The following is a 22,559-nucleotide window of genomic DNA, read 5'->3' on the forward strand; positions in this document are numbered from 1 at the left end:
CTAGGTGCTCCCATGTTACACCCCTTTTAGGCGGCCTGCACTGGTTGCCGGTTGTCTTCCGAGTACGATTCAAGGTAATAATTATGACCTTTAAAGCGCTCCATGGCTTAGGCCCAGGGTACCTGCGAGATCACCTACTGCCACCAGTAGCATCCCACCGTCCAGTACGATCCCACAGAGTTGGCCTCAGCGTGCCGTCGGCCAGACAGTGTCAGCTAGCGACCCCCAGGGGGACAGTCTTCTCTGTGTGAGCGCCTTCCCTCTGGAATGAGCTGCCCCCGGAGCTTCGCATAATCCCAGATCTCCGGTCCTTCTGACGTGCCCTAAAAAGTTGGCTTTTCCAGCAAGCCGGCCTGGCCTGAATAGAATAAAATATAGGAATAATTTGGTTGTTAATTTTAATTTAATTTTTAAATTTTTATTGTAAATATCAATTGGGGGGGTGTGGATACTTTATTTAATGTCCTTTTTAATTTTTGTAATATGTGTTTTCTGTTATGTTGTACGCCGCCCTGAGTCCTTGGGAGAAGGGCGGCATATAAATCCACTAAACCTAACCTAACCTAAAACGATCAAGTTGCCAGGAAAAAAAAGACACAAAAGATCTGCAGACCCAAATTCTACTTGAAAGAGAATGTATGTAGGTGGTATTTATTATATTCTATTGCAATGTTTCTCAAGGTTTTTAACTTTGAAGATGGGTGGACTTCAACTCCCAGAATTCCCCACCCCAGCTGGGGTAGGGAATTCTGGGAGTTGAAGTCCACCCATCTTCAAAATTAAAAACCTTGAGACGCATCATTCTATATCAATTTAGTAGTTTTATTGGTAGAATGAAATGGATTTTTTTTTCTTTTTTCGTTTCTGCTATAATTTTGCATCAGTGAGGTTAAAACCAATTTCGTTATATTTAAGTACAATGACAATAAAGATAACACTTATACTTATTCATATAAGAGATTGGGCAGCCAATGTTTAATTTGGTATCTTGTGTCACACCCAGCCAAGGAAACTGGGTTAGTTCACTTAAATAATGTAGCCCCTCGTGGCATTTGACATCAACTCCCAGAATCCTTTGCTGTTCAGACGGGTCCCCCTAACCATGAGTTCTGTCGCCCTTTTCGCGTCAGGTGGCAAAAGAGGCGAGACAGGAGATCTTGACGCCTCACCAATCAACCCTGAGCTCTTAGATTTCGAGCCAATCAAAGTTCGTCTTGCACTTACCCCCTCCCCACACACACACCCTCTCTCCTTTCTAATCCTCCGGCCAATAGGAGTAAACCTAAATTACGTCATTTCTCGCAGGCGTCCTCCAGGAGAAAGTAAAGGTCCCTGAGGGCGTTTGACAAATCAGATTCCCGCGTTCAGATCCTGGAGCCCGCCCTCCCTCTAGCTTCCCTCGTTCCTAAATCATCCCGCCCTCCGAGACCCGGAGCCAATGTGCAACTTCGAAGCCGCGCTTTCCTCCTAGGTGACAAAGGTTTCATCCAATGAGTTTTCAGCCTGCCTCTACCATTCCTCCGCGCCAATGTTTTTCCCGGAGGACGAATATCCTCCAATCGGCGCAGGGCGCCGAGCGCGTGACGTGCCTTCCAGCCAACAGAACGCCGAGCAAGGAAGTGAGCGATTGGCGGGGCGACCAATCGGCGCCGTCCGCCTTTGTGAGGGAAAGTGGTGGCGTGGAAGGTTCGCGAAGCCGCCGACGCCATCGCGCCCCTCCGTCTCGGCTCTCCGCCTATGGCGACCGGGGCCAACGCGACGCCGCTGGGGAAACTCCATCCGCCCCCGCCGCCGGGCAAGGCCGGCTATCCGCTTCCTCCTCCCGGATTAGTGATGCAAGGCCCGCCGCCTCCGCCGCCACCTCCGGGCCCCGCGCAGGCCCAGCCTCAGCCGGCCATCCCGAGCCTCATGGCGGCCGCCGGGTTTCCCTTCGCCGCGCTGCCTCCGCCTCCTCCTCCACCACCACCTCCGCCGCCGCCTCAGCAGCCCCAGCCGCCCCCGCAGCAGCCTCAGCCGCCGCCTCCGCCTCCTCCGCAGGCCCAGCAGCCTCAACCGGCCCAATACGGCCAGTACCGCTTCCCTTCGCCCCCGCCGCCCCAGCAGCCCATGGGCCTCGAGCCGCAGCCGCCGCCCCAGCACCTCCACCTTCTCCAGCAGGACGACGGCGGCCAGGCCGGGGCAGGCAACTCAGGCAAGTGGGGGGGCTGTATTGGGGGGGGGAGTACCCTGATCGCATCTGGGTATTTGGATGAGGTGGTTCTGCATTACCGCCTTCTGGGCATTTTCCCCCTTTCTCGTTCTGATCTATGACGGTCGGCTGGCCTAGTGGTCACTCATTGCAAGCGCCAAACCTCCTTTGACCCGTGCTCCTTTTTTTGTTCTTTTTGAGGGCGATTTGGTACTTTTATGCAGACCGAAAAGTGCATTTGAGGCCCTTCCTATTTCTTTTCCAAAGCATCCTAAATCAGATACATTAGACCAGTGTTTCTCAACCTTGGCCACTTTTTTAAGACACGTGGACTACAACTCCCAGCATGCTTGAAGATGGGTGGACTACAACTCCCAGTGTCCCCCAACATGCTTGAAGATAGGTGGATTACAGCTTCCACCCCCACACACACACACAGCCAACATGCTGGAAGATGAATTGACTACGACTCCCAGCATCCTCCAGTATGCTTGAAGATGGGTGGACTACAGCTCCCACATACCCAGCCAGCATGCTGGAAGATGAATTGACTACAACTCCCAGCATCCTCCAGTATGCTTGAAGATGGGAGGACTACTGTAACGCACTCTACGTGGGACTGCCCTTGAAGAGTGTTCGAAGACTTCAGTTAGTCCAGAATGCAGCCGCGCGAGCGATTGTGGGTGCACCTAGGTACACCCACGTCACACCTATCCTCCGCGAGCTGCACTGGCTCCCCATTGGTCTCCGAATCCGCTTCAAGGTGCTGGTCGCTACCTATAAAGCCCTACATGGCATCAGACCTGGGTACCTGAGAGACCGCCTCCTGCCGATTACCTCCCTCAGAACAATAAGATCTCACAGGTTAGGTCTCCTCTGGATTCCATCTGCCAGCCAATGTCGGCTGGCGACTCCCCGGGGGAGAGCCTTCTCTGTTGCAGCTCCAGCCCTCTGGAATGACCTCCCCGTGGAGATCCGGACCCTTACTACCCTCCTGGCCTTCCGCAAAACCACCAAGTCCTGGCTGCTCCAGCAGGCCGGGGGGCTTGTGAAACATCCAGCCCCATGGAAATTGTGAATGTTGCGTCTTTTTTTAAAGTGTTGTCTTGTCTATTTATCCCCTTTCCCTTGTCTGTTGTGAACCGCCCGGAGTCCACCGGGAGTGGGCAGCATACAAGACAAATAAAATGAAAAATGAAATGAAAATGACTACAGCCCCCAGTGTCTCCCAGCCAGCATGCTTGAAGATAGGTGGACTACCAGTGTCCCCCAACCAGCATGCTTCAAGATGGGAGGACTACAATTCCCAATGTTCCCTAGCCAGCATGGTGGCTGAGGAATTGTGGGAGTTGGAAGTCCACACATCTTCATGCCAAGGTTGAGAAAACATTGCACTAGCCAGAGGTGCTTCCCCCCCCTTTTTTCCCCCCTTTTTTCCATAATCAGCCAGTATGTAAACATGTCACCCTCATTACAGATAGACTAGTTATATGAATTTCCATTTCTTATGTAAACATGTCCTTTACTCAAATATGTTCACTTCATAGGTATCTCTGTAGGATTTAAAAAAATTTTTTGAGGAGGGCGACAACAGGATTGCGAACTGCATTCTAGGATTTGGAAATATTGCCATTTCTTTTATCAAATTTTGAAAAGGCTCATCTCCCTTGCAGAGGCACCATGAGTGGTGTACAATATTGTTATATAAAAGTAGTATATAAAATCTGATGAATATACAGTGTAGTCTATACACAAAGTTGAATTACACTTAAACAGACTTTTATACTCACACTTAGGCCAGTGATGACCATTTGCAATAGTGCATTCCAAGTTTGGTCATTTATCAAACTACTTAGTTTTCTTTGGGGCGTAGCTTAAACAATTTGTGATCACTATATTGAGCAAATCCAGGAATCCTAATTTTGTCTCCCAAGTTAACATGTCCTCTGATAAAAAAAATTGGATATATCATAAATATTTTATGCCATATCTTCATGTGTTTATTATCTATAAAGAATTGTATGGAATTATCTAATGCTTCTTTGTAGCCAAAGAGATTATTATGATGTCATGACTGACTATTTGAATGATTTTACAAGACAGCACTAAGTTAATTAAGCAAAATGTCATCTTACTTTATTCTTTTGAATTTTACTAACAGTTTTTAAAATAAAGTACAAATCTATTAACTTTCACATTAGACAGGAATTACTGAGGGAAAAACATCAAGATATAGTATAACAAAGAAAGTGAAAGACTAATTTCTGTTTTTTAATTACGATAATGTACCACTGTTAAATCATTAAAGACAGGACAACAATATTTCTCAAGCTTGGAAAGATTTAAGATGTATAGGCAAAACGACATGGCTTAATTTTTAAGTTTTGTACCTGATACTTGTTGTTTGCTTTTCCAACAATAAGATTTATTCACTTTACCGCACATCTGAATTTTTATCAAATGCTACAAAAAGATTTTTGTTGGACATACATGTCTAAAGAGGGAAAATCCCAATTTTGGAGAACTAAAAAAATGGTTTCCTGGTTGTAAGACAGTCTGTTTGCCCATGTTCCCATCAAAGCTTGCTTATAAGAATTTAGGGCAAGAAATGTGTATGTGAAATTTGAAAAGTGCATCTATGCGGGGCCAAAGTTAACTATATTTCCGACCATAGACCAACTGCCATGGGATACCTGGTCCTATAAATAACCTTGTATTTGTAGATTACCCTAATAAAAAGAGGAAGAGGAGCCGGTGGAATCAAGACACCATGGAACAGAAGACCATCATCCCTGGCATGCCCACCGTCATCCCTCCTGGGCTCACCCGGGAACAAGAAAGAGCTTACATAGGTAAATGCTTGTTCTAGTTTTTGTTTTTCCTACCAATACTGATCCAGAAGCCATACTGTGTTTGTCTGAGGCATTTTCAATGTGTGTTTTTGAGAACTCAGGTTATGGCAGCCTTGTCTTCCTAATTTAATAAATAAACCTGTCTCCACTTAAAGAGTGACTTGTGCTCCATCCCAGCTCCCTGCCCTGTTTAATTGAACCCGTGTCCTCCACAGGCATGGTAGAAGTGGCAAAGTCGGCTGAGACAACCGGGACTTAAAACTTGCTGACATTCACTTGCTTGGCAAACTGATTGGCAGGGTCTCTGGTTCTCTTCACGGACTCCTTGCTTAGCAGAGAACACTTTTAAGAGTCCCTTTTCGAGCTGTTTTTGTTTGAAAGCAAGTACCTCTTTCGCAGTAAAATATAGCAAACTAATCTAACCATGATTCCCTTTCATTTTCTCTTGTGTGCTGATGCTAATTTTTCAAATCTAAAATTTGAGTATCCAGAGTGATGAAGACCAATAAGAGGAAAGTCTTCTAACTTCTTTTGTTTTTGGTGTAGTTTTTTTTTTTTTTACAATACTTGAGAGTGGGCTCTGTTAGGTTAGCTTGGAGCTCTGAAGTCAAATGTACATAGTTACTGGAAAAGGGATACTGCTTGGTTCAATGGGAGTTATGATGTTGGATCAGTTAATTGTGGAACAGAATGGTAACTGTTGTTGTATTGTGTAAAGGTATGAACATTATTTTTATTTTGTGTTAGAAGATGTGATATGTATATGTCAATGTCGATCAATGTCGGGCCTAAAATCAACTAGGGGTTTCTAATGTTGATTACTATATGCAATCCTTGCCTTTACATAAAGCAGGTTTCTCACAACTAACAGCTGTTTAAACTCTTATACGTTGCATTTGGGCTGCACAGCAATTATTTTTAAAAACTCCTTTCTTTTGCATAATTCACTGAGAATTTTGAAATAAAATAAATCAGCTAACCATAGCACTACTGAAGGCTGCTCAGAAATCCATTATCAGACCATCATCATAATCCCTGAGTTTCTGCATCTCAAGAAAATGAAAAAAATGTGTCATTTAATGCTGGTTTGAAAAATCAATATTCCTCTCTACACGGCAGTTGAAAAAGGGCTGTTTTCTTTACATTTCTGAAGTTGACTTTTTGCTTATTTCAATGGACTCAACACTTAGTTTAATGAAGTTGTGCAGTGTAAACTAATTCTGCAAAAAATAAATCCTACCGATTCAGTAAACTATACAAATCAATAGTCAAGCATTCTCTGGTGTTTGAGTCATTGGATTTAGAAATGTATCTTTCTAACATTTTTTTTGTAAAATTCAGTTCAGTGTGTGAATGGATAGAACTGGATCAGAATTCTCAGTCTGTGCGGAGATAGGAGTACCACCCTTCGTTTACTGGAGTGCTCAAGATGGGCTTGGCAGTCCCCAGTTCAGTCAATAAAGATAATTAATGGGAGGGTGGGTTGTGGCTCTCAAGCAAAGAGAGCCAAGCAAAGGTCCATGTACATCCATAAAAATTCAGGGTAGATCTGTAAGAGGCTCCTGATACATGAAACTGTATACAACGGGATAATTTATCATTTGGCACTATTAATAGCAGATATGAAATATCACCTCAGATTAATAGTGCAAATTCAACTAAAGAGAGAGCAGTTGTGAAAAATCCCATACTCTTCTGAAGGAAAGAGTTTATAAAATGTTTGAGATTATGAACATTTGGAAATAGTATAAAATGCAAATTTTGTGGAGTTGTCTGTGTTCTTGAAATATAATGGATCAAAGGAAATGAAACCCCCTGTATCTTGTAACAGAATCTGAAACAGAGCCAAGCTTTTGGACAGGTTCTGAAACAGGAATGCTTGGCCTCTGAATTTTAGGCTCTATATTTTGATTCTTGGAAATGAATTCTGTTTTCACTTCAGCCTATTCTGAGCCTCCTTCACCTTGAGACAAATTACCAAAAATATCTTTTCTGCCTTCCAATAAATGATAACGTTTGATCTTACCCCTTGACTCTGCAATATAGTTGCACTTATTCTTACATTTAACAATAAATGAAAGTGGTTTTTTGACTCAATAAAATGTGCACATGCCTAAAAGTTAATACGTAATTCTAGATCCACGTCCTTTTCTGCCAGTATTTCTGTTTAAGCATGAAAATAAAAGTTGATTTGGAGTGACAGATCAGTTCAAAATTATTTGCTGTGTGATTTTATAGAGACACTTTATGATAAGTGTATAGGCTTTGTTTTATGAAAATCAAAACTAATGAATTTTCTTGGTTTGCATCTTTATACCCCATCCTTTCTGTTTTGAAAGGTACTTTGCTTGCTTTGAAAATAAGTGAAAGATAATGAAAAGCAAACAAAATAACCAGTAAAGGAAAAGAATGAAAAATGTTGATAGACCACAGTGTTAGTTAATATAATCTCCTAAAAGCTTACAAGTGTTCTACTCTTGTATTCCTGCATCTCTAATGTAGGTTTGGAAATGGATTCCTTGATGCCTACTACTAGGCTTTCTGCCCTGCCTAATTTAACTTTTGAAAAAGAAGTTAAATTAAAAAGTGTGTACCGGAAAGATTTGCCCCAAGCCTGACTTTTTACTTTGAACAATATCCTTGGGCCCCACATAGGCCACCTAGCCCAGTTCTTTTTTTAAGTGTGTTCCTTTGCCCAGAAAGAAGCAAAGGGAGTTTAAAAACAGCAACCCCTAATGTTTCCGGCTCCATGGACCCCAGGGAGGGAGAATGGGTTCACACACACACGCACTGCTTGCACCAGTTCAGCTCGGCATTGGGCTATGTACTGCGAATTGGGGACCCCTGGTTTAAAATATCCTGGGATAGTGGAAAAGTAGTGGGGGTCAGCCTTTCTAGCTTCCTACCTGGTAAATGGGTATTATTGGCTGTATTCCCTCTCCCCGGTAGCCATTTCATAAAAGCCATTTCAAATATGCCCACAGCCAGTGATATACTGGAAAGACTCTTCTAAGAGCCAGTGGTGTTTTCCCCAGTTTTAATCCCTGTAGAAAAGGGATCTTGGTATGGGTGTGCATGGAATTAGAAAGGTTTTCTTCTGAACTTAAAACCACCCAATTTGCCACAAATTGCAGGTAGTCCTTGACTTAATGGAGCCTGCCCATTAGAGGCAAAAGTTGTGACTGTCGTAAAACAGGTCACCGTGTGAGTAGGCCTGTTTTTATTACCTTTCTTGCACTTCCTTGTAAAGTGACTGCCATCTCTGTAAAAGCAAACTTCGGCTGTTTTTGGCAAAAGTCAGAAGTGTAAATCCAGTTTTCGTTAAAAACATGAAACCATAGTCACGCTAGAGAAGTAGGTACTGTATAGACGATGGCATTACTCCCTCTTCCATATTCTTCTGCACATGTGACAATGGGTGTACCTTTGCTTTGTGGTTCTTTAGCTTGTGGCCTCCAAATTAAATGCATGGGTAAATGCCAGTGGGCCCTGACCAAAAGCCACTTTCCATCAAGGAATTTAAGGACTGTGGCTCTGTCTTGATACCCTTCATTAGTTGAGGTCATATTCGTTGTCTTGCACTCTGATTAAAATGTTATATTATGGATCTATTTTTAAAAAGTAAATATCTGACATTGATTAGTCCTGCCTTTAGGTGTTCGTTGCTCTATGCAGAATTGGATAACCAGCAAGTGAAAGAAAACATGTTAAGATGTTGCATAACTCTGTATTTTAGTATTTAGTTGATACAGGCACAAGAGTTAATCAATCATTTTAGTATTTATGAGTTAGGAGGAACAAAGCCTGTAAACCATAATCCCCCAAAATGTGATTCCAGTATGAACTGTAACTGCAATACGCATAAGACACTGAGGCTGATCTGATGTAAGAGTAAGAATTAATGATATTTTAATTCCTATGGAAAGCTGTCAGCAAGTTACAGCAAGTTAAGATGGTTATTTTTCAGTGTCAGACTAAATCAAAAACTTCCTTTTTAAAAAAAAAATCTTGAAATGAATGCCGTGCTTTCTGATGAATACTTGTTTTTTTAAGACTTACTTAGAAATAAAAAGGGCCGTTTCTGGATTCCTGGTAAACTTATTTGGCTGACATAACCATTATAAGGTCTCCTCGTTCTTATGTTGATGTTAATCAGTCATCCCTTGCAAAATTCTCCAGTTCTTCATGTTTTGATGTTGAGATTTCAGATGTTTTTTGGTAACATTGTCTTTTTTTCCATCCTTTTTTCTTTCCTAACCTGGTTTCTTCCAGTGCAACTGCAGATAGAAGACCTGACTCGTAAACTGCGCACAGGAGACCTGGGCATCCCCCCTAACCCTGAGGACAGGTTGGGAAAACAGTTTTAACCAGCTGACAGTAACACTTTTTACCTTTCTCAATAAATTTTTGGTGGCCTCATAATGTCAATTCAATGAAGTTCCTTCCTAATGAAATACCTTCAGTGATCTGACTTGACAGATGGTAGCCAAGATCTGACTGGTAGGGAATTTGTGAAACCAGACCAGAAAGAGATCAGGTTTCCTCTTTGATGTGGGGTTGTTGATAAGCCTGCGTAGGCTGTCATGCTTAACCTGACTTGGGGGCGGGGGAAATGCATGGTGGCCAACTCATCTTAACATGTGCAGTGCTGGTCCTGGCAGAGTCCAGAGGTCTTTCTCACAGGTTCACGCTGAGGGATTCTCAGCCCAGTCTGGGAACTTTTTCTGACCGCTGATTTTGCAGTATTTTGCAGTGGTGGCTGAAGGGTGTGCACTAACCATTCTCTTTGGTAACAGCTACTACATAGCAGTGGCCAGTATCTTGCGGTCTGGGCACTCTGTACCTACAAGTGTACAGAATTGGACACCTGTGGTCTTGTTGGGATCAAGGGTCATCCCTAAATAAATAAATAACATGCACATGGTTTCATTTTCCAAAAGAAATTGGCTGCTAAAAAATTAATTTATCAGAAGGTGTAAGCTGGGAGTTGTGTTTTAGCCACCTTATCCAACTTACAAGCCAGTATTTAATTGTTAAAAATGGGAATAAGGAAGAAAGCCTTTCCTTAAATTTAGCCCATCTGAAATGGCAATTTGGAGGTATAAATAAAAGTGAGGCTGCTAAAACTTTTGGGAGCCTTGCAAGACAGTTTCAAATGCTAGCTCTTGAGATATATATTGCCTGTTACAAAGAGCTGTGAAATGCCCTTTTGGCTTGCTTTTTAAATCGTAATAATCGGATTTAGATTTAAACATAATCGGTGAACTTCATGGTGGGACTAGATTGATGTTCTTTTTATGTTTATAAGAATGAAATGGGGTGGTTGGTTTTAATGTAATAAATGAATGAAAAAGTTAATGCAAAACAAGGGGTTATTGTTACTCTTTTTATATTTTTATATATACATATACATATATAAGATGTTTGTTGAATAACGTTTCTTCGGATGAGACCATATTGGTTAAAATATTTGATACCTCTTTTCATTTATTAAAAATAAATTGTTTTATATACTTGCAAAAGGGCAGCTGTTATTATTGGAAATGTGAAACTATTAGGTATATAATAAGCTTGAAACTCATAAGGTTTAATCAATTTATTTCGTGTCTGCATGTGTCTTTTAAAATTATTAATTTAGCGAATGAGTTTTTTTAAAAAAAAACTGGCTAGCAATTGCGGATGAGGGACAATGTTCGCCTTTTGGGTTGGTTAGGCCAATTTGGGTCCTAGTCGTAGAAGTGTAATTTAGACATGATCACTCCTTACCAAACCTGACAGTTTTATTTCATATTCTTGTGTTGACGGTTCACTTCAGGCTGAGAAGACATGGGGATCAACTGGCTGTAATCAATCACTTAACCAGCTAGAAAAGAGAGATTGTCTAACTAAAAATCACAGGGTTTAGATTCTCATTATTTGAAGGATGTATTTTTTTTTTAACATAACATGACCAACATCTCTTCCCTTCTTGCAGCTGATTCTAAATTTTTATTGCAATATGTTTTGGGGAGGGGGGTGGGGAGATCCATAATCTTAACCAGAATTCTAGAGGTGTGGTTTAATAAATAAACCATAAACCCAGCTGTGGTAAAAATTAATTTGATTTTTAACTGCAACGTTTTTCCTTTGTTAAAACCTCTGCTCTCTGGGTACCTGAACCCCCATGGAGAAAGCAGGTCTGTCTCTAATGGTTTTAAAGGCCCAGAAGGTGGCATGAGAAGGGTACATTTGCTCCATTTGTACCTTAAGCATTTCCTGACTCTTAAACCCAATAATAAACAGCTTCATTTGGTCTCGATGCAGCAGCCGAAGGTAAAGCCAGCACAGAAACATCCGCCCTTTTCACGTGGTGCCAGTTGAATAGGCTTAATCTATTATTACCAGCAAGAATTCGATAGAAGCCTAACCTGTCTTGTTACTTCCTGATGTTTAAAACAAAAACAAAAGAGTCCAAAGTTAACCTGAATAATTCTTCATTGATTTATCTCCTGCGGCAGGGTTCTTTCTAATGTATGGCTCCGTGGAATAATGAAGTTGGAAAGTTTGTTCTCTGTGTGAATCAACTTTTTCCATCTTCCCTGCCCCCTCCCCTTTTTTAATAGGCACACTCATGGCAGAGCTGTTGTCATGGCTAGGTCTGACCCTGTTTTCCTTCCTTCTCCCCAGTAAACCCCCACCCCCCACCCAGATTTTTCCCTTCTGGCGGTGGTTGGCCATTAACTGCCTTGTCCATGTCACATTAATGGATTTGAAAACTTACACCTTCCTTTTCCTGTGGTCTCTTTTTAATTTTTATTTTTTTTTCTGAGTGGCACTAGAGTTGAGGTGAGCCAGTACTTAATAGGTGGCCTTAAATGTTTTGTCTCCCGTGAGAAATCACTGGATGTTGTTCCCCCGCAGGTCTCCTTCCCCCGAGCCAATTTACAATAGCGAGGGGAAGCGCTTGAACACCCGGGAATTCCGCACACGGAAGAAGCTCGAAGAGGAGAGGCACAATCTGATAACGGAGATGGTGGCTCTCAATCCAGACTTCAAGCCACCGGCTGATTACAAGTACGTCAGAGGGCGGATTCCTTAATCTGCAGGGGGTGTTCAGATAGAGCAGGGGTGTTGTGGCCCACCAGCGGAGCTGGCAGCAGATTCAGACAATGAGGAAGTTGGGGAGAAACATGGGCCAGTCCTGGAGTCTGGGGAAGGCTCGGAGGAGGGCTCTGTGTCGGAGGCAGAGAGGGGGCCAGGGCCGTCTGACAGTTATCAGCTGCCTTCGGAGTCAGACATCAGTGAGGCAGAAGAACAGCTGGAGCCTGTTCCCAGTGTGCACATGCACAGAGCTGCCAGACGAAGGGAACAGCTAAAGAACGGGTTGACTTGGGAGGAAGGCCACAGGTGGACAGTGAATGGCCCCTCCCAGAGGGAATAAAAGAGGAGCGAAAGGGGAGTGGAGTTTGCAGGAGACCATTAGTTTGCTTCATTGGTTCCTGACTCTCTGAGACTCCTGGCCAAGTTTTGCAGATATCAGCCTGGCAGCTCTCCAAGCCAGATAAGGTCTGTGATTGTAAATCCTCCCTTGAAAGACTTTGCTGGATGTGAATGAGCAGAATTCACAGTCAATTAATAAAGGGGTTTTTTGTCACGACAAGGAGTTGGCTTCAGGCTCTTGGAAGCCTCGGTCAGAACAAGGGGTGACATCACGTGCAAGCCACGCCCACCCCAGCTCCGCGAAGGGGGGGAAGCATCGCAAAATATGACATGACATGGCAAATTTGACACCCATGAATTAGAGGTTAAAGGGTTGTTTGGGTGTCCCCTGACTTCAGTAAAGTGATGACCTGACAGGTGGACACGATAAGGGGGTTTAAAGAGTGGGCCCCGTGGCTGCTCCTTATCCCCACCTGCCGCATCTCAGAAGGGGGGGGGGTTGCTCTGAACGGACCCTCCCCAGACTTTAAAGGGCCAAGTAGGAACAATGAAAATATGTGGCATTGAAATTGCCTTTAATCCTGGAGAGCCTTTGTGGTCCTTTAGTGCTGGGCAGGTAATTATGAACAGCTGTAATCCTGGCAGATAGTCCTCAACCTATGACCACGTTTGAACCCAAAATTTATGTTGCTAAGTGAGAAATTTCTGAAGTCATTTTACGGCTTTTTTTGCCACATTTGTTAAGTGAATCACTGGAGTTGTTGAGTTAGTAACCCGGTTGTTAAGTGAATCTGGTTTCCCCATTGACTTGGCTTGTCAGAAGGTCGCAAAAGGGGATCACGTGACCCCCGGACACTGCAACCGTCATAAATACATGTCGGTTGCCAAGCATTCGAATTTTATTCATGTGACTGGGGATGCTGCAACAGTCATAAGTGTGAAAATCGATCATAAGTTTCTTTTTTCAGTGCTGTTGTAACTTTGAACAGTCACTAAATGACCTTGTAAATCGAGAACTACCTGTATTGTTTGTATTATTTTTGAGGACGATATGGCCAAAACTTGGAAGTCCCTACTTCTAGATCTCAGCCATTTCCTGAAAAGTTGACAACCTGGGTTAATTTTGCCCCGTGTTACTTATTTGGTAAAGTTCTCTTAAGCTTGTTGGACAGAAAAGACTCATGGGAGTCAGTGCAGTCCTGTTTCATGGGGGAGATAACGGTGTGTAAACGTTTCTTCTCCGTTCTTTCCAGACCTCCAGCAACTCGGGTGAGCGATAAGGTGATGATTCCGCAGGATGAATATCCTGAGATTAACTTTGTTGGGCTTCTGATTGGACCCAGGTATGGAAATGCTTCAAGGAGGGTGAGTGGGTGGGGTGGTACGGCGGTCTGGCACTTCTCTAATGGGGCAAATGTGCTCTTTGATTTTAGAGGAAAAACCAGAAGCTCTCTTTTCCTGGCATAGCTTTTATGTTCTTCCGTGATTTTAATCTAAGGGGAGGTTCATTTACAACCCATTGCATCATTCCTTGGTGGCACAATGGTTAAAAGTGCAGGCTATTTCTGCCAACTACCAGGAGTTCAATTCTCACCAGGCTCAAGGTTGACTCAGCCTTCCGTCCTTCCGTGGTCTGTAAAATGAGAAAGCAGATTGATGGGGACAATAGGCTGACTCTGTAAACTGCTTAGAGAGGGCTGGAAAGCGATATATAAGCCTAAGCGCTATTACTATTCCTTGATATCAGTGGTAGTCAACCTGGTCCCTACCGCCCACTAGTGGGCGTTCCAGCTTTCATGGTGGGCGGTAGGGTCTGCTGTAACTGTCCTTTAGAAATTTTATAAAGTAAAGTTACTTGCCTTCTTTATAAATCACCATTACTGTGGAACCGGTGGGCGGTTAGAAAATTTTACTACTAACAGAGATACAAAAGTGGGCGGTAGGTATAAAAAGGTTGACTACCCCTGCTTTATATAATGAAGTCCTTCAGGTGTATATTTCTCGTGGGAGCCTTTATCCCATTTCCCAGGTTTGAGGCCGTTACTGGTGGAAAGCCTTTCTCTCTTAACCAGGTTGTCCGGCATTGGCTGCCTGATGTAATCTCCCACTCCTTTCCTCTTCAGGGGTAACACACTGAAGAACATAGAGAAAGAGTGCAATGCCAAGATCATGATCAGGGGTAAAGGATCCGTGAAAGAAGGGAAGGTCGGGCGGAAAGATGGCCAGATGTTGCCCGGCGAAGATGAGCCACTGCATGCTTTGGTCACGGCCAACACGATGGAGAATGTGAAGAAGGCTGTGGAACAGGTAGGCTGCATGGACCTCTTGGATACGTAAACACGTGGATAACGCTAAAGGGAAACATAGCCCTACACTCAGGAGCAAGGCAGAAATATCACCATGCTATGTTCAAACTACCCCAAAAATCTGTAACCGGAGGAGAACTACAGCTTCGGCAATGCATTATTTCAAGAGTGAAGCAGTGAGAGGAAGCAAACATGAAATAATTGGGATGGACAATTGTTTGCCAAATGCCCGAATTTGGTTTACATGGTGGCAGGGATGCTGCAATGGCTGTAACTTCAGGCAGAAATCCCAAATCTCTTCGTTTGGCACTATCGTAATTTTGCACAGCTGCTGAATGAACCATCGTAAGTCGAGGATCACCCGTACTTATTTATATACACACACATATACATATACATATATATTATATTATATGTTATATATTATATATACACACATACATATACATACATACATACACATACATATACATACATACATACATATATATACATACATATACATACACACACACCACACCACACATACATACATTTATGAACATTGTCTGAACAGTCTATATATATTTTGTGTCACAACCCCTGGTATGCCCAAATATGGGAGGCAGCATACTGCTTCCCTTTTCTGTCTATCGGCTCACTCTGGGAGCCATCCAGGCAGAAAGCCATTTTTTTTATGTTTCCTTGTTACATTTGTGTTGCAATTGTGCTGATAAATAATTAAAGGAGGATTAGTATAGATCTATTTCAAGCTATTTAGCTCTCATCAGCTTTCAATTCCCAGTAAGGGTATGGCTAGCTGATGAGATCTAAATAGCTTGAAATAGATCTATATTAGTCTCCCTTTATTTATCAGCACAAATGCAACATACATACATACATACATACATACATACATACATACATACAGCCCCTTGTATGATCTTCCAGAAGAATAGAACACAATAGAATAGAAGTCATTGTCCCTTTAATGGTACATTAGTTAGCATATATTAAAATGAAATTTCATTGCATTCTGCTCTCAAAAGATAACCATTATGCAGGTACCCCACATACACTTTTGGACATATAGAAACATTATGGGGTTCTCCCCCCCCCCCCCCCCAGGGAAAGTTGCTCTGAGTAGGGTCTCTGGTTTGGCAGAAAAAGTAGCGAAAATTAAGGTGCTCCCCAGAATGCCTGTCAAATTATTTGGCTGCTTTGCCAAACAGAGGCAAGAAACGATTGGCTGACTCTTAGACAGGTTCTTGAGCCCATCCCCTTTCAAATTGGGAGGGGAGCAGCAAAAGGTTTGGTGACATAACTCTTGGGTGGGGAGCAGCGTTCCTGGCCAGGGAATGCACAGCTATATTTCCCCCAAAGGAAGACTCGTCCCTTTTCCAGAAATACGTCCCAGCTCTGGCAATCCCCAGTGGTGTCGAGAAGACTGGTGAGACAGTTTAGTTTAGTTTTGTTTATTGTCATTGCAAACCATACAACAAAATTAAGTGCCTTCTTCAGTGTACATTATTATAAAAATAAAAACACAAACACACATCCTTCACATGCTATATGATTGAATTGAAACCCCCTGATATTGCGTTAATATTGCATTGTACTGTAGAATTCAATATAGTTACTGCCCTGGGATAAAAGCTGTTTTTCGGCCTATTTCTCCTTGTTTTTATTATCCTGTACCGTCTGCCAGATGGTAATAGTTCAAAAGGGGGGGGGGGGCTTTGCCCAGGATGAGATGGATCTTTAAGGATGTTTTGAACTCTCTGAAGGCAGCGGGAGCTATAGAGCTCTTCCAAAGAGGGGAGGGGGCAACCCATGTTCCTCTGGGCCATGGCGTTGACCCTCTGGAGCGCCCTCCTATCTGCCCCTGTGCAATTGGCAAACCAGACACAGGGGCAGTTAGTTAAAATACTCTCTATGGTGCAGCGGTAGAAGATCACCAGCAGTTTTCCATTCAGTTGTTGTTTTCTGAGAAGTCTCAGGTAATACCATCCCTGCTGGGCCCTTTTGACCAGGGCTGCAATGTGAGTGCCCAGGTCAGCTCCCCTTTTATGACGATACCCAGAAACTTAAAACTGGCCACTTCTTCCACTCGGTCGCCATTGATAAGCAAGGGCTGGATGTCTGATCTATTCCTTCTCTAAGCTCCTTGGTCTTATTGGAGTTGGTGCCCTTAGAGGCAGTTGGTGCTCCGGGAAGGAGGGCAGAAACAACGGAGGCCTTTTGTCTCCCCCAGATCAGGAATATTCTGAAGCAAGGCATTGAGACCCCCGAGGATCAGAACGACCTGCGCAAGATGCAGCTGCGGGAGCTGGCACGCCTCAACGGGACGTTGCGGGAAGATGACAACAGGTAGGATTTGGGACGGCCTGAAGGGGGTGCTGCAGGAAAGAGAGCCTTTTCTCCTTTATCCCTGCTCTGATTGGCATCTCTCTTGTCCGAAGGATTCTACGTCCATGGCAAAATACGGAGACTCGCAGCATCACAAATACCACCGTGTGCACCAAATGCGGAGGAGCCGGACACATAGCATCAGACTGCAAATTCGCCCGGTAAGCCTCGGAAGTCTTTTTCTCCCGTCTCTTGGCTTCTGCTTGTGCCGAATTGCGGTGCCCGTTCTCCCTTGTCATGACCATAAACAGGGATGGAAGCATCTGCCCAACATCCTCCATTGGAGGAATCCGCTCAAGACCTCTGCAGTTTGGGTGCGCTAATTATTCCCCCCACGGTGTTGGTGTGTTTGTCAGCCCTCCAAGGCCAAATCAGGCAGGAAGCACAACTCACACAAGCACTTTATTGTAAGGCTACATTAATAGAACTGTGCAAGTCTGAAGATACAGACTGCCCGCTGCTACTTTCAACCGCCTGATCCATTAGGGGCTGGTCATGTCAACCATCCCATTGGCTAAACCAGTAAAGGAAACCCCCAGGACATCTTTTTTACTAAGAGTAGTAATTTTACTGAAGATTCCATAGGGGTACAGAAGTTGAAAAGCCAATTCGGACAGTTTTGCGTGCAAACAGCATAGGAAAACCTCCTTTTTCCCCCTGTTCCTCCCACTGTCCGTTCATCTAGCCAATCAGTTCACTTTGTTTTGGGAACCTTCCGTCCACCTGGGACTTTTCCAGCTGATGACCGTGTGGTGCTGGGTTTGTCCCACACTTGCATTCCTTTGCGCTCCCCGATGCCCCCCCCCCGCATTCTGGTGCCTTCCCCCTGCCCCCCCCCCTGTTGTTGCTGCTGTCAGGTTGCAAGCAGGGTTTTTCATAGCGAGACAGGTCCTTCCTACGTTTCTGATTCTTAAGCCGCTGGGGGATCCTGCCCCCCTTCTCTAATCGTTTCCTAGGCAGCATCTCTTTCCCCCAGGGTCACCTGCGCATGTTAGTACATTGTGCATGACATAAAAGCATGGTTTTCTCTGGACAGGCCTGGCGATCCCCAGTCGGCACAAGACAAAGCCCGCATGGACAAGGAATATTTGTCTCTGATGGCCGAACTGGGAGAAGCTCCGGTCCCAGCTTCCGTGGGATCCTCTTCCGGGCCGTCGAACTCTCCCCTGTCCAGTGGCCCCAGGCCATCGGGCCCAGGAAACAGCCAGCCGCCTCCTGTGAGTATCCGGACTCTTCCATCGTTGGAAAAACCTGCCTGGTGCACATTTCCTGGCCGGAAGTGGGGGGGGGGCAGGCTTTTCTGTAGCTGTGTCTTTTGTTTGGATGCTTTCACTGCTTGGAGGGGATGTTCCACTTGCATGACGATCTCAGTGAAGAGCCAAGTGGCTCTCCTCACTCTCCGACGGTTGGCCTGACCCTTCTTTTCTGCCTTTCTCTCTCCCGCTAGAACCGTCCGCCCTGGATGAATTCCGGCCCTTCGGAAAACAGGCCCTTCCATAACATGCACGGGGGGAGTGGGAGCAGTGGCAGCAGCAGTAGCGGGGGGCCCACGGGCCCTAGCGGCCCCCACAATTTCCCTCACCCCATGTCGAGCATGGGAGGACACGGGGGTCACCCCATGCAGCACAACCCCAGCGGCCCCCCACCTTGGATGCAGCCTCACAACCCCCCCATGAACCAGGGACCACATCCCCACGGGCACCCTGGCCCCCACCACATGGGTGAGTACAAACCAGAAACCCACCAGGGAGGGGGGGGGCTTTTGAGCAGAGGGTCCCTCGTTGGAGGTGCTAGCTCAGTCCTGGGAAGGGGGCTGCTGCCTTCCCGCTGTTGTTAAGGCTGCGGTCTTTCATTCCCTTAAGATCAGTACCTGGGCAACGCGCCAGTGGGCTCTGGGGCCTATCGCCTCCAAGGAAAAGGTGAGTGGGGCGTTGGGGGGCCAGGCACGGCAGGGTCTGGCATGGGGGGGAGGAAGCAGGCGACGGGAGGGGGGTGGCTCCTGTGCTCCGCTCAACGGGCTCTCTGGCCCTGCAGGTATGATGCTGCCTCCGATGGGTATGATGCCCCCTCCGCCCCCTCCACCCAGTGGCCAGCCTCCCCCGCCTCCCTCTGGTCCTCTCCCCCCATGGCAGCAGCAACAGCAACAGCAGCAGCCGCCACCCCCGCCTCCCAGCAGCAGTACTCCCTTGCCATGGCAGCAAAGTGAGTAAGAGCACTTCTTTGAATTTTTGCTCCCTCCCCCCCCCTCGCTCTCCCGCTATGGGGCCCCTCGGGTGGAGGGGTCCCCCTTGATTATAGCCCCCTCTGACTCCATAGGGTCTCTAGGGGGTGCCTTTCTCAGGCCCCCCGGGCAGCTTCCCAAAGTCAAGTAGTTGCCTCCCATTCAGGCGGGGCGGGTTTGGCGCTTAGGCGTGAGGGGGGGAGAGGCACCCTGTCGTACCTGCCTAAAAGGTCCACCTTTCAATGGATGAAGCTTTCTGTTGATCGGCCTTGCAACGCAAGACAGGGAGGGGCCAGCCATTTCCCTCCCTAGCAGGACGTGGGACTCCACTCCCCCCCGTCCCCCGGATCTGACCTCGGGCTCTTTCCGTTTCCAGATACGACGACCACCACGAGCGCTGGCACCGGGGGCATCCCTCCATGGCAGCAGCAGCAGGGGGCGGGGGCAGCAACTTCTACGGGGGGCCCTCAGATGCAAGGCAGCCCCTCCATGGTGCCTTTGCCTCCCGGGGTCCAGCCTCCGCTGCCCCCCGGGGCCCCGCCTCCTCCCCCGCCCCCCCCGCCTGGCTCCGCGGGCATGATGTACGCTCCTCCCCCTCCTCCGCCTCCCATGGACCCTTCTAATTTTGTCACCATGATGGGGGTGGGGGTACCGGCCTTGCCGCCCTTCGGCATGCCCCCGGCCCCCCCACCGCCCCCTCCCCAGAACTGAAGAATCAAATTTTTTTCTATACCATTATTCCCTCCCCCCCTCCCACCAATACAGAGCCAGGAATTGGACTTGGGGTGTGTGTGACATTTAAAGCAGGGAAGTTGTGCCCTTGTCTGTATTTGGAGAGGCGTGGTGTGACTCCGATCTCCTCCTCGGCTGATTGACAGGTGTCTTTCGGGAGCCGAGCCGGCTTTTTCTGAACCACGTCCCCCTGTTCTCTCTCCTTTCAGAGGTTTCCCCCCCTTCCCCCAGGCGGGGGAGAGACCCAGAAACTTGGGGGAAATCTCCTGGCTAAATGGAGAGGCTGTGGCTTAGGGGTTTTGGGGAAGGACGGCATTGGGGTCCTTTTTTTCATTTCTTCTTGCCAAATAGCCCTCTTATTTTTTAGCCGCCTCTTTTGAGTTCTCTCTGCAGCCATTTCCATCCTCTGCTTTAAAACCCTCTTTGAAGACGTCCACGGATGTGCATGGAGGACACATGCACCAAATTGAGCAGGGGGTCTGTGTGTGTGTGTGAGTCAAGGGACATGTTTCTCACCCCCCTACCCAAAAAAAAAAGTCTTAGTCACTTCAGACTGAAGGGAGTATTTAAAATCCTCCCGATTGAAAAACGAAGGCCGAGGAGGGAGAATCTCGGCCTCTCCCCAAGTCCAAACTTCCTTTTCTTCTTCTTCTTTTTTACACAGCAGAATTTTGTGGTCCGGGGTGACCCCCCCCCCCCGCCCTCCCTTGATTGAATGGCTTCTGTTGAAAACGACGTGTGTATGTGGGTGTGTGTGTGTGGACGTCCCTGTCTCCTGTAACCATTTTCTTAATTGCCTTCTCCCGCCCCCCCCTCCTGTGTGTGTGTAAGAATAAAATCCGATGCAGAAAAGAGGAGGAGGTTCCAAAATAAATGCCGCTTTTAAAATAGCCCTCTGGCCCTTCTCCCTTTCATTTAAAGGGAACGCCTTGGGGGGGGGGGGGGGCTGGTGTCCTGCTGCTGCCGGCAAGTGGAGGCCATGGACCTTGGCGCCCCATGGTTCCTCTGGAGGCAGGGGAGGGAAGTAGGGCTTTTCTCTCCTGTTTCTGCCCTTTTTGAGTCATCCTGGGCGGGACAGGACAGTTCTGGTGAAAAGTCACAAAAAAATTGTCCTGCTGCAACACACACTCTTTTTTCTGACTGCAGCCCTGAGACAGTTTTAAGGCAGTTTCCTTTTCAAAATGAAATTGTTGACAAAGGGCCATTTATTAGAAAGAAAAGAACTAGGGGTTCCTCACTCTGGAACCAAACACCGTTGAGCTTGGCAGGCCATAAACTCTGGTTTATAAGTCCCCGTTTAAGTGAACGTAGCCATGATGGGCTTTGCGTCTTGTGCAAACAGCCGTCACTCGCCCTGCGGCTGCTTTAGAGAAAGGCGAGCTGGGCTTCCATGGTGGAATAAATTAAATTCTCTCTTTCTGGTAATGTTTTTTTCAGGAAGGGCCCCTTTGTTGGAAGACTTTCTCCGCCACCTGAATACAAAAATGCCCTCGGCAAAGAACCGGCTGTTCTCGGCCTCCAGGAGTTTGCAATCATCTCTTAGACTCGGCCCAGAAGTTGCGTTCAAAGCCCAATTTTCTTAGGGGGGGGTGCGGACAGTGCAATCCAAAGTGGCTGAAATCGAGAGACCTGCGCCAGGCGCTTGGCTGTCCCTTTCTCTCCCTTCACTTCTGCCAAAAACACGGCGTGTGTAAAGCGAGGCTGTCCCCGTTCCTGGTGGAGACTGGAGAATTTTAATTAGGCAGCAAAGGGAGGGAGTGTGTGTGTGTGTGTCTGTTTTCCTCCTCCCTCCCAGCCAGGGGATGTTTGAACAACATCCTGAGACCGGCCGAGAGGTGAGCTGAGAAGAATGAACTTGGGGCGCAGGGAATAGGAGGTCCGTCCTCCAGTCCAGTCTGTAAGGGGGCTCAGCAGAAGGCACCCCCAAAGCCCCTCCATTGTTTCTTTAAGTCTGCTTCCATCAAGGAGTGGAGGGAGTTGTAGTCCAAGCTCTTCTTGGGTCAGCAACCCGTGGCTCTTTCACCCCTCTGCTGCGGCTCCCTGTCGCTCAAAATATATGTCGCAACCACCAATGTGTGACGCCTGCCGGCACGCAATTTATTAAGTTTTTCGAAGCCCAGTAGGTTTTGTGGCTCCCAGTGTTTTTTTTTGTGGTGAAACGGATTCAAATGAGTGTTTTAAGGTTGCCGATTCCCGTCCTTGCCAAATGCATCTCTTGTCTGTCTGACTTTAAGATGTGTGGACTTCAATTCTCAGCATGGCTGCCTGGGGAATCCTGGGAGTTGAAGTCCACAGAATTCAACCTCCATGGATTCTGGGAGTTGAAGTCCATGGATCTTTAAAGTCGGTGAGAAACACTAGCTACAGAGGGAACTTGGTTGGGTTTGTGATGTGCTCCAGACTGGATGAATTTTAATTGCAGAACAAACCACAATAGGGTGGTAGACACTGAA

At 46.2% G+C, this 22,559-nt stretch overlaps 1 protein-coding gene across 5 annotated transcripts; it reads left to right on the forward strand.

Moving 5' to 3' along the window:
- Nucleotides 1–1,651: 1,651 nt before the first annotated feature.
- SF1 (splicing factor 1) lies at nt 1,652–20,996 on the forward strand. 5 transcript variants are annotated; one of them, XM_087705325.1, is made up of 13 exons: nt 1,652–2,191; nt 4,912–5,040; nt 9,313–9,388; nt 11,941–12,093; nt 13,713–13,802; nt 14,583–14,766; nt 16,999–17,114; nt 17,207–17,314; nt 18,190–18,370; nt 18,601–18,874; nt 19,016–19,072; nt 19,188–19,359; nt 19,751–20,996. In XM_087705325.1, exons 1-13 carry the CDS (start codon nt 1,738–1,740, stop codon nt 19,995–19,997), a joined length of 2,241 nt encoding a protein of 746 aa, XP_087561451.1. In that variant the 5' UTR covers nt 1,652–1,737; the 3' UTR covers nt 19,998–20,996. The 5 variants fall into 5 exon arrangements, with proteins under 5 accessions (XP_087561451.1, XP_087561450.1, XP_087561452.1 ...); XM_087705324.1 differs by having other exon boundaries at nt 19,188–19,355; XM_087705326.1 differs by having other exon boundaries at nt 19,021–19,072; nt 19,188–19,355.
- Nucleotides 20,997–22,559: the final 1,563 nt, after the last annotated feature.

The sequence above is a fragment of the Thamnophis sirtalis genome, unplaced genomic scaffold (genome assembly GCF_051295495.1).
Source record: "Thamnophis sirtalis isolate CommonGarterSnake01/CBP01778 unplaced genomic scaffold, rThaSir2_p1.2 scaffold_2, whole genome shotgun sequence".
NCBI classification, from domain to species: Eukaryota; Metazoa; Chordata; class Lepidosauria; order Squamata; family Natricidae; genus Thamnophis; species Thamnophis sirtalis.